General features: G+C 39.4%; 1 protein-coding gene across 8 annotated transcripts in view; it reads left to right on the forward strand.

Annotated features, from left to right (window-relative positions):
• The window catches only part of RUFY3 (RUN and FYVE domain containing 3), an 88,108-nt gene that overhangs the window by 32,502 nt on the left and 42,971 nt on the right, over positions 1-12,635 (forward strand). For 2 of the 8 annotated variants that reach the window (XM_043447675.1, XM_043447671.1), the window contains exon 2: positions 4,575-4,628. The exons of the other annotated variants lie outside the window; for them this stretch is intronic. In XM_043447675.1, coding sequence (XP_043303610.1) covers positions 4,575-4,628 — 54 coding nt within the window. The remainder of the gene's footprint in view (positions 1-4,574; positions 4,629-12,635) is intronic. 8 annotated transcript variants of the gene reach the window in all.

Here is a 12,635-nt window from a genome sequence, read left to right on the forward strand (position 1 = left end):
GAGTTACGTTTTTTCCCTGTGTTTTTTTTTTTCCCCTGTGTTTAATAATTAGTTTATTTATTTATTTTTTCAATCCAGTCTTCTCTATCTCCTTTAAATAAGTATGGCAAATACTTAGAGGACTCCAGTTTGTAGCCAAATCAAAATACAGGGCGTGCATTGGTTTCTTGTAAAGCTGACATTTATTACCTATGATGCACTAAGTACAGGCACCCTTAAGTAGCATTTATGTTCACAACAGTCCTTCAGAGAGTTATTTGTGATCAGTGTTTGGGTTTCAGGAAGAATTTCCCTTCAAGAAACTGTAATAAACTTTCAAAAAGTAACACTGTAAATCAAAGACACCATGGAAGCACCCTAAATGTTCATCAACAGACGAATGGATAAAGATGTTGTGTGTGTGTGTATATATATATGTCTGTCTGTGTGTGTGTGTATACACACACAAAGGAATATTACTCACCCATAAAAAGGAATGATATTGGGTCATTTGTAGAGACCTGGATGGACCTAAGAGGGTGTCACACAGAGTGAAGTAAGTCAGAAAGAGAAAAACATATATTGACTCATACATGTGGAATCCTTTTGTATAGCACATGGAACTCAGTGCTCTGTGGTGACCTCAGTGTGTGGAGTGGAGAGAGATCCTAGAGGGTGGGGATATATGTATGCATGTAGCTGATTCACTTCATTGTATAGCAGAAATGAACACAGCATTGTAAAGCAGTTATACCCCCAATAAAATAAAAAGAAAAAAGAAAACACATCTAGCCTCAAGGAGACAGTGTAACTTGATTACGTTTGTATCTAAACTGGACTGTAACTCAGTTGTCTATACTGCAGACTCTGTAGTAATAATACTGAAGAGAGGATATATCAAGAAGAGAGATCTCACGAGCATGGGTGCATAAACAGTGGAGAGGCACTCTGTGGCTATTCCAGTGCTTCTCGGGAGGGACGGAGCTTCAGCCCTCCCCAGGCCTCGTCCATCGGCGAGAGAGAAAAGGGGTAGCTATGCAAGGCCCAACATCAAAGCCAGGGCCTCCTTCCCCAGACACACTGCATCATCACGGAGTCACCATGTACCATAAGAGCAACTGGCTTACAGTATCACTGAATTAAATATTTTCAGAGCCAAGTAAATTAGTCTGCTCGTTTAGCCAGGAAATAAGCTGTGCTTCCTTGAAAATTCAGGGCCTTTGTACAGTTGCAGCCTGTCTCTTGTCTCTTGACTTAAAGTATGTGTTCATTCAAGTGGATCTTAAAAAGAAGGTGATAGAGTCTGTTAGGAGCAGCGCTGTTAGCCATTTAATCCGAGTGTTTGGAGTGGAGTGGCACCACACCCCGTGACAGCCCACACCCCTTTCCTCGTGAGTCGCTGCCCTGAGTGAGAACCGAGGAGCTGGTGTAACTTTGGAAGCACCTGTTGACCACTCGACGTTTAGATTGCATGTCTGGCACAATTCTGATCTCCACAGCTCTGAACTATGCTTTTTCTAGAGCAAAATTTAATCCAGACCTTATCCTCTGTATCAACCAGTAAGGCTCTATATTACTCTTCTTTGCAATCTGTGAATATGTATTATGACAAAAATTCAAAGTAATATAGCTTTTTAGACCAGGCGAAACATACTCGAGGCAACAAACTGCTACTCCTCAAAAAAGGAGATGTTCTGGGAAAGAGACAGGAGTTGGCTCTGCTGCTCCCCACCTCTTTGATTCATATATTACATGCTTTTGTTGTTGTTATTGTTTTAACAAGTTGAACATATTCAGAGGGCACAATTTTTTAAAGACATCTTTTATAAATTATTCTTTGGGGATTATAAAAGAATATTGTGGTATGCATTCTTTATTACAGTACAGTTCTAAGCATGCCAAGGTAAAGTGGGGAACAACTTTAAAAAGAGAAAACATACCTTTTACTCTGATACAAATCAGAGTGACTGATTCTGTCACTCTGGCACTCATTATTTTAAATGTCGTTTTAGAAACAAAATAAGTCTGGATGGAATAGAAAAGTGCTCTAGATGAGACATGCCAAGGGGAAGTCAGAGAGACCCCTTGTACCCACCACCTATTTCTACCTAGAAATTCACTTTCCTGAGCTCTTCTTTGCGTAAATCTTGGAGGTTCTGTATATTCTGCTTAATAAGGTAGACTTTTATTAGGTGACAAATGTAGTTTTTGGTTAAATAAATGAAGACTAAAATAAGAATAGCCACTGATTTTCACGAGGTCATATAGCAAGTCTATATAGAAAAATAGCATGATTGTTAGAAAAATAGGTTCTTATAAATCAATAAGCCTACAAAATATAAATCTGTAGCACATTATATTTTCAGAGGATTATACTTGAAAATCATATGTGCAAAGATATCTATATATGATGTATTTTAACATAAATTCATTGTAAAATAATAAAATTGTGCTTTTTCTATATGAGACACTTTCTGAGTGTTCTACACATAGAGATCCACAATCGTAAAATCCAGTAAAAGCTCTGAAAGCGTTTTTCATAAGTTGGCCTGAACTTGGTGCTGAAATATGACCTAAATTTACTTGAGGCTATTTATAGTCTTTATTGATTCTGTTTAATTTGAATATCCATTCATTTCCTGCAGAAATACTAATGCGCTTGCTTGTGACGTGCTGCCCCAGGCCTTGCTAGTTCTGCATGTTTGTTGGCCTCAGTATTGCCATTTGACCTTTCTAAAAAAATAAAATTCTGAATTTCAAAGTTCACTTGGCCAGAAAATAATCAGATAAAAGATTTTGGACTGATGTTTTCTCCTTTACTCCTTGCAACAGTGCTGTCAGATAGATACTGTTTTTGTCTGTGTTTTATAGATGAGGAGACTCAGGAAAAAGAGATGAAGTCTCTGGACCAAGGTCATAACAGCCAGTGAGGGGCGGAGCTGGGATGTGAGCCTGGGGAAAGTCATTAATGGAAAGACATTACAAATGTAATAGAAAAGAAATACTTGCTTTCTTTTTATATTAGCTATCTTTGGGTCTGACCTAACAATAATCTTCATTTATATAGTTTTCATTTCAAGAGTTTCATTTTAATCATATGTCGCCTTACTAGATCCCCATCTGCTTCCCTGTTTTCTGAATTTAAATTTAAACTTTTTATATAATTTTGGTTTTTTGGTACATTTTTACAGGATAACTGACCATATATTTGACACTGGAATGTACCCTTACACGCCATTTGAAAATCGCTATGCCACATGAGAACCAAAGTTAACCAGTTTAATTACAGTGATAATTTAATAAACTTGTGAAAATAGGACAAATGATAAATTCTTTTTCTAAATGATTATTTCAACTTATTGCTTCAGATCCAACGCTGACTTCCATGATCAAGTTTTCAAGAAAGAGGGCTTATCATGGGCAAAGTATTCTTTGCTCACTTTCTTATTTTTGTTATGCTTTATCCTCTGAGAACTTACTTTTATTTGCTAAGTATTTATACATATAAAATTCACATGATTTTGTGAGTTTAAGTATGAATGTTGCAGTTGTGTATAATGATTTCAGAGTTTCTGAAGGATGAAGCTAATCCATTTTTTAAAAAATTTCTGTAGGTTCTCAAATTTTTTTTTGTAGGTTCTCAAATTTTATTTTAAAACAGATGATGATCTTACAGCTTAAGACACTGTTAGAAGAAACTATAATGAAGTATCTTTTATATTTGAAATCTTGACATTCTTGTCCTTTTGCCTCACATGGAATATTCTGTATAAAAAAATATTTAACCTGTAGTGGGGAAGGAAGTCCAAAAAAGAGGATATGTATACATATAGCTGATTCACTTTGCTGTACAGTAGAAGCTGACACAACATTGTCAAGCAACTATATGCTAATCAAATTTAATTTTAAAATACGTTGAATTTATAGTAAGAGGAAAGAGTACTATACATTAAGTTGAGTAAACGTCTATCTTTGTTGAATTATAAGTGATTTATTCTGTCTGCAAAACAGCAGTTTTTCCTTTATTTTTGTTTTGAGGAAGGAGAACTGTCGGGGTGGAGGGCTTGGGACAAGTATTTAGATTATTCTTTAATTATTTTTACTGTCTAAGCCACCATTTCTTTTAAGAAAAGTCACTAATTTTCCATCATGACATTTGGCCTGAGTCTAAAAAACACTCCACATGTTTTTTAGCTTCACGGAAGGTCAAAATAAGTATTAAGTGAGGTCATTGGTATGCACACTTAGAATGCAAAGACTCCAATCTTGATTTTCAGTGGGGGAAAAAAAAAATCTGTTTTCTTTTTATGGGATGTGCACCTTTCTCTCCTTTGATGAGAAGCTTTGAAATTGTTAACCTTAGCTTTGAGACATGTCTAACACTCATAGTTGATATCTCTGCTTGGTTAGAGTCACATGGCTCCTTGGGTAGGTTTCCAGCACTTTTCACTGCTAATCTCCGGGTTACGCCCAAAGAGTTCTAGGAATCCCCCTTTCAGTTACCCCTTTTGATACCTTGTTTTTGATAACACTTTTCTTTCTTGGCTTGCATGACATTTTATCTTTCTTTTCCTTTCTTTTTGCCGTTTGCAAAGACTCTTGGGAGGATTTGACAGATTTGGTGGAGCAAATGCGCGATGATACAGAAGGTGCGTGCCACACCAGCATCTTTCAGCTTTTTTTTTTTTCTTTCTTTCTTTCTTTTTCTTTCTTTTAATTTTCTAACCACCTTTTGATCGTTTTCCATAAGAGGAAGTGTCCGCTTTAGGTTTTATTTCCCATTGACAGTAGCTGGAGCAGTAAGCATGTTTGCCAGATTTTCCATGCAGGTGCTTCATACAGGAGTAGGGTTTTGAGTCTTGCATTTAAAACCTTTATGGTTCCAAGTAAAGTGGCATTAATATATGTTTATGCTGTTTGTTTAGGATATTTGTTAAATGACATGTTCAAAGGGGACTTTATTTCACGATTGTATCAATTCTTTCTATGTCTGTTTTTTCATTTGTTTCTTAGGAAAATGTAAATGGTTTTTACATCATTAATTTTAAAATATATATGTGTGTGTGTGTGTGTGTGTATGTATATATACACCTATTTTGTGAATTCCACAAATAGTTTAAAAACAAACAGACCCCAGGAACATCAAGTATTTGGTCTGGAATGTTGCTCTGATTTGTAGATTTCCATCAGAGTAAGCACCTTGAGCTTAGTCATCTTACAGCATTCCTTTCTGGTGGAATTTCTCTGACAAGTAGCACATACATTTTAATGCATGAAGGCTCCCAAACCAGTAATTTTTTCTTCCATAATTGGTACCTTACTTTAAGGAGCTCAAGGTGATTTACACTTTTTATAAGAAAAATTGAAGTCTGGCTCCACTTCGCTGTATCATTTTCCATTCTCCCACTTTGGCTGGGCAATTGAAAGCCCCCCCAGCTTCAGTGTACATTCTCTTAGCACACACCCACCCACCACTCTGCCCACACTGGCCTTTCCACTGACTACATGAGCTGCACCCAGCCTCCTCCCTGCCTTGTTCCTGTGACATCCCAACCAGAACATCCACTCCCCTTCTCCCCACCCCCAACCCCGCACCCCGAGTCTCTTCATGAGAACTCTACGGAACCACTCCCGGACAGCTCTGACACAGTTCATTTTCCCATAAACTCAAGTCCTGCAAAACTTGGAGCTTAAGGTTTTTTACTTGTCCTCTTCTTCTTGTGTGTTTACATTCCTACCTAAAGTGTAAAATCCTTGAGAGCAGAGATTGTCTTAAAATTCTTGGTACTCATATCAACTTGGGACAGTATTGTCCTTGGCAGATTTGGTCACACTGAACAAAAATCTAAGTCAGTTTCTCTCTCCAATGATGCCCAATAGTTTCTTCTTCAGCACTTCACTTTCAATGAGTCAATTATCCTGAGTTTCATGCCATTTCCTAGACTCAAACCATCTTTTTATTCCGTCTTAGGTTTTACGTTTAATATAATTAGCAATATGTATTTTAAAGAAAAAACCAGATCAGTATTGTCTGTCCTGAGAGTTTCTAGACAAGTGAAAAAGAGAGCGGTGTTGATTCATTCAGTGAGTACTGTCTACTATGTTAGCTGCCATTTTGATTATGATTATTATTTACCAGACGCTAAAGAGGTTTAAGGTTTTGGTTCCTTTAATAGACTTCATACATAAAGGCCAACAAATCTGTGTCCTTCTTAAGAGACTTCGCTATGACTTAGTCCTGGCAAAATTCTGTTTGTTTACTATGAATTACTACTATAAGAATAAAGTCTACTGTGTGAGCCAGCCTCCTCTTTTTCATTTCTTTTTTGATGAAATTTTTGTGAATCATTATCAGAGGGGAAATCAGAAAGGGGAAAAAAAACAAGGTATGAATTTTTTTTTGAAGTGTAACTGGACGATATTTATTAATTACTGCTGTACGGCAAAGTGACTCAGTTATACATACATATGGGTATATATACACACATCCATTTTCATGTTCTCTTTTCGATTATGGTTTATCACAGGAATCTGAATATAGTTTCCTGTGCTATGCCGTAGGACCTTGTTGTTCATCCATCCTATGTATGCCAGTTTGCATCTGCTAATGCCGGATTCCCACTCCATCCCTCCGCCAAGCCCCTCCCCTTTGACAACCACCAGTTTGTGTTCAGTGTCCCTGATTCTGTTTCTGTTTCATAAATAGGTTACTTTGTGTCATATTTTAGGTTCCACAAATAATAAATGATATCACATGGTATTTGTTTTTCTGATTGACTTCGTGTGATCATCTCTAGTTGAATCCAAATAGCAAATAGCATTATTTTGTGCTTTTTTTTACAGCTGCAAAGAACATTATTTCATTCTTTTTTATGGCTGAGTAATAATTCCATTGTATATATGTACCACATCTTATTTATTCATTGCTCTGTTGTTGGACACTTAGGTTGCTTCCATTTCTTGGCTATTGTGAATAATGCTGCTATGAATATAAGGGTGCATGTAAGAACATGTGAGTTGTATTACTTCGATGATCCCTACCAGTAAAGTGGTATATGGTAATGTGAGCCAAGAACCTATTTACAGGAAAGTCTTACTGCAATATAGCTTAAAAAAGAAAGTCAGAGTCAGGGAAGGAAAATGGCTTTACTTGTTAACTCTTTTGAGTCATTTCATCCTTGCCTTTTGTATAGAATTTCCTGCATCTTGTGTCTCATTTCAGTTATATGAAATACTAGAATTTATGTGTCAGGCTTCCCTGATGGCTCAGATGGTAAAGAATCCGCCTGCAATGCAGGAGACGCTGGTCCGATCCTTGGGTCGGGCAGATCCTCTGGAGGAGGGCGTGGTAACCCACTCCAGTATTCTTGCCTGGAGAATCCCATGGACAGAGGATCCTGGCAGGCTACAGTCCACGCAGCCGCAAAGAGTCAGACCCAACTGAGTGACTGACACCTTGACTTTCACTATGGAGTATTACCCACACATGACACCCACAGCAGCTCAGGGTCGGGAGAGGAGCCTGCAGTCAGACCCGGTAGACTCAGATCTTTTCAGGAGACCCTGCACTGCTGAGCGTTTTAATTGTATTTATCAGTTATTATGGCTATGTCAAAAGAGGTGGCTTTTTAATAGGCAAAGTGTTAACACTAGCTTCCATTTTCCTGAAAAACTGCTTTTTAAAATAACAAACTCTAGGAGATCACAGATAATGAACTGTTCATTTTGGGGTTTGATTTTTCTTGTGTTTTGTTTTGATTTTGGCAAGATTGAAGGTTTTTCCAGGGAACTGATTTCTTACAGTGATGGTTGGTTTTTCAGTCACCATGTCTATAACTTACGTATGGTAGAATATGGAATGTCTTGTTAGGACAGAATTGTATCATGTTTACAACACTGGTCAATTATCTCACATAGCATCTCATTATGTGGTATTAATTCAGGTTGAAAAGTTTTGAAACTCGCTAAAAGATTCTGAAGACTAAATGAAATAATAAAAGCACATGGTTTACCCTCTTTAGTTTCTCACTAAACACTGAATTCCTATCTGTACTTATACAAACCTTTTAAACAGATTCTGTATATTTGCAGTTGCCCAGATTACTCATCTCTCTGAGCCCTGGAGTGGCTGGGATGTTGTTTGAATTAGGGAAATAATATACTTGTGTGAAATAATACCTGATCAAGATGGCTTACTGGTCCCTTGATGTATTTCATGAGTTACTACTTGATGTCCGTCATCTTGAAAAATGGAAAGAATATATCTGAGAGATTTTTTTTAGCACCTGTATCACACATATGTTCAATGAAGGTTTATTTTTTGAAATTTTTATTTAGTTGGTTTTGGCTGCAGTAGGTCTTTATTGCCGTGTGCAGGCTTTCTCTAGTTGCTGTGAGCAGGGTCTGCTCTTCTGCTTGCGGTGCTTGGGTTTCTCACTGCAGGGGCTGCTCGTGCGGAGCACAGGCTCCAGGGCACATGGGGTCAGTAGTTACGTCACACGGACTTAGTTGCTCCGAGGCATGTGGTATCTTCCTGGGCCAGGAATTGAACACAAATCCCCTGCATTGGAGGAGAAGGCAATGGCACCCGATTCCAGTACTCTGACCTGGAAAATCCCATGGACGGAGGAGCCTGGTAGGCTGCAGTCCATGGGGTCGCGAAGAGTCAGACAGGACTGAGCGACTTCACTTTCAGATTTCCTTTCATGCATTGGAGAAGGAAACGGCAACCCACTCCAGTACTCTCGCCTGGAAAATCCCACGGATGGAGGAACCTGGTGGGCTGCCGTCTATGGGGTCGCACAGAGTCGGACACGACTGATGTGACCTAGCAGCAGCAGCCCCTGCACTGGCAGGCAAATTCTTAACCACTGAACCACCAGGGCAGTCTCTGAAGGCTTATTTTAAATTAAATAAAATTGTTTAATTTATCTATGGAGGATCATAATACTTTTGAAAGCTAACAATTTTTTATTCTTAGTACAGCCTAGGCATTTCTAAATATTTAATGCATGAGCTTGTTTAATCTTCAGAACCCTATCATCATTCTTATGGATAAAAGAAGTAAGGCCTGCAGAGTTAAGAAACTTTTACAGTGGAAAACCACTCCGCAATAAAAAGGGACTAACTATTGATAACCTGGATGGATCTCTCAAGAATTATGCTGAGTGAAAAAAAATAAAGCCAATTTTAAAAGTTACATATTATTTGATCCCATTTATATAACATTCTTGAAATGACAGCACTACAGAAAAGGAAAATAGGTTAGTAGTTGCCCTGGGTTATAACAGGGTAGGAGGCAGGAGGGAAATGCTTGTGGCTATAAAAAGTCAAAATGAGGGATCCTTGTGACACAGTTCAGTGTCACATCCTGGTCATCATAAGTTACTCTAGTTTTGCAAAATATTATCTTTGGGAGAACTAGGTTAACTAGCAGAACTAGAGAACTAGTATTTCTCTATTATTTCTTACAACTGCATGTGAAGCTCCAATTGTCTCAAAATGATAAGTGCAAAAAAAAAAGAGGAAAAAAGAAACTTGCTTAGGGTTACACAGCTAAGGGAAAAGTTCAACTAGGAGTTCAAATGCCAGCAAACTTAGTTGCAGAGCTGTGCTCACCCACTATACCAAAGTTCAGACCTGGTTGACTCTCAAAAATACTTTTCACCAGAACTCCACACACACATCATTTATTTCTACAAAAGTTTCATGAAACAACACATAACCTTAATATATGGGACATGCTATAATAAATCGATTTTTTATACCCCACTAAGGGGTTGTGAACTTTAGTTTGAAAGATAGTCCAGTTTCCTGTACTGCCTCTCTGTCATATATCCATTTTAGCTCTCGCTACTAAGATACAAGCAAAAGAGCTCTTCCAGCATTGCCGGTATGTTGCATTCTGTTCCAGCCTATAATTGTTGGCACCCTTTAAAGGCTGGGCCAGTGATCTTGCATCCTTCTATTTTCCTCTAAATCATCTCCTCCAGTGAAAACATCTTATTTCTAATCATTGCACCCATTACCCCTTTGCTAGTAATTATCCAACCCCAACCAAACTTTAGTTTGTATTTACAACTGTGTGATGAAAATTATTATAGAATGCTTCCACATCATTGGATCCTTTTTTTTTTTTTTTACCCCTTACTTCCAAAACAGTTATTCAGTGTTTTTCATTTCAATTTTTAGCACAGTATTCCAGGCTCACAGGGTGAAAATGTTAGGTTATTCTTCACTCCTTTTTCCTTAACAGGTACAGTTCTTCAAGTTAAGCCATTTTGATCCTCTCCCCAAAATTCTTCAAATTTACCGTGCGTAATCCTTTAAGGGGCTTCCCAGGTGACACTAATGGTAAAGAACCCGCCTACCAATGCAAGAGATGTAAGCGATGCGAGTTTGATGCCTGGGTCGGCAAGATCCCCTGGAGAAGGGCATGGCAACCCACTGCAGTACTTTTGCCTGGAAAATCCCATGGACAGAGGCTGGCGGGCTACAGTCCCTAGGGTCACAAAGAGTCGGACACAACAAGTGTCTTAGCACGCACGCAATCATTCTCAAACAACGTTTTAATCATATGACTTCCCTGCTCAGAACCCACAGTGGGTTCCCATTGCCTGCTTCCTGGATATGCAGGTCTAGTGTTACAGACCTGTCATTTAACTCTCCCCGTCCCGTTTTCTGGTTCTCCCCAGGAAGAGCTCCCCACTGTGTCCTTCCCTCCCTCACCTCACTTCACATCCCCATTCCCACCACGTGGAATACTTTTCTTCCATGTTGTCTGTGAGTTCATATTTAGGTTCTGCCTCAAATCCTGTACTGCGGTTATCATGCTTTTATCTTTATACTGCTTATGGTATTGTCTCATTTGGAGCACGAATGTACAGTATTCCAGGAAGCTCAATTAAGGGTAGAGATTATTCCTGTATTTTGTCAAGGTTGGGCTTTACTCCACTTACAAACTAAAAACCCATTCTATTACTGTTTCTTGGATACTGGTAAAGGACACAGCGAAAGACTTTATTATCCATGACACAGTGGGCAGCCTGAGCATCTGCATGTTAACGTCAGTTCCTCTTGCGTCAGAGTTGCACCTGGGAGCATCAGGAAGATGCTGTGAGCAGGGTGCGTCTATGTGGCTTCTATGTTGCAGCTGAGGAACACTGAGTTTGGGGAACCGATGCTTTTATAGGAAGCAGCAGGAAAGCCTCATCATCTCTCAGGATGATCAGTTGCAGAAGCAGCCCCAGGAAATGGCCTGGGTGATAGAGCAATCAGGGCCTGGCAGTCTTGATACAACCCCTGAAGACACACCAGTAGTGTAAGAAGTCCCAGAAGGATTGTCCTCTCTCACTATCTTACAAGTTAGATAAAAAGACATGAGAAATTTCCCCACTATCACTCAGGGGATGTGAGAAAGACAGCTCTAACTCTTCTAGATCAGAGATCTAACTGTTCTAAGTCACAATGTGCCCCCTAATATTTAAATTATTTCTATGGAATAAATTGAGCAGAGCAAGGAACTCTTGAATTTGTTCTTAGCACCTAAATTTCTTATGTTGCATCAAAACAAAGAAGATTGACAATTGTCCCAACTTTAAGATGTTCCCAGAAATAATCTGGGCATTCTTCAGTGGTGTGGAAGGAATTCTTCAGGTAAAGGTACTTGAAGAAGCCTGGGAAACTTGCCGAAACTAAACTTGATTATAATATCCTATGGGAGCCCAGTGAAGAGGAGATCAGTGTGATTTCCTAGGGAACTTTTGGACAAGCTGGACTAGAAATGCACAGCTTTTAAAAATTAGAAATGGTTACCTAAAAGAAAGCGGTGTTTTCCTCTATTGGTCACAATGCTTCTGACTCTGAATGTGGGTTTTTTCTTTTTCTCACACCCACCAGTTCTCCAACACCACTTCAGTTCTGACTCTATCTACCTGGGGTTAACACAGGCTCCACAAGACGCCCGTCACTTTCAATGCGGATCACAAGTCCAAGTTGTCACCCATGCTCTGATCCACCAGCTCTAAGTTAGAGGTTTTCATGACCCCCTCCTCAAGTTTTATAATTTGCTAGACCAGTTCACACAACTCAGGAAGAGTTTACTTGCTAGATTACACGTGGGTTCTAACAACACAACTCAAAAGAACAGCCAGATGAAAGAGATGCATAGGAGCACAAAACTTCCATACGTTCTCTGGGCACATCACCCTCCCATCACCTCAGTATGTTCAGAAGCTCTCTGAACCCCTTCTGTTATGGTCTTTATGGAGCTTCATTATGTAGGCCTCAAATGATTGTGATTTAATCATTGATTAAATCCTGGTTTCCTGTAGCTCAGACAGTAAAGAATCTGCCTGCAATGCAGGAGACCCAGGTTCAATCCCTGGGTCGCGAAGATCCTCTGGCGAAGGGAATGACAACCCACTCCAGTATTCCTGCCTGGAGAATACCATGGACAGAGGAGCCTGGGGGACCACAGTCTGTGGGGTCGCAAAGAGTCAGACCCGACTGAGACACAGCTGAGCGACTGACACCCCTGCTGCTCTGATGATTGCACTCTCCAATCTCCGGCCCCTCTCCCCCCCTGGCTCTGCAGGTGGAAGCGATGGCTGAAAGTTCCAACTTACCTGGCCACCAGCTACACCCCACCCCCAACC

This window comes from Cervus canadensis, chromosome 26 (assembly GCF_019320065.1).
Source record: "Cervus canadensis isolate Bull #8, Minnesota chromosome 26, ASM1932006v1, whole genome shotgun sequence".
Taxonomy (NCBI): Eukaryota; Metazoa; Chordata; class Mammalia; order Artiodactyla; family Cervidae; genus Cervus; species Cervus canadensis.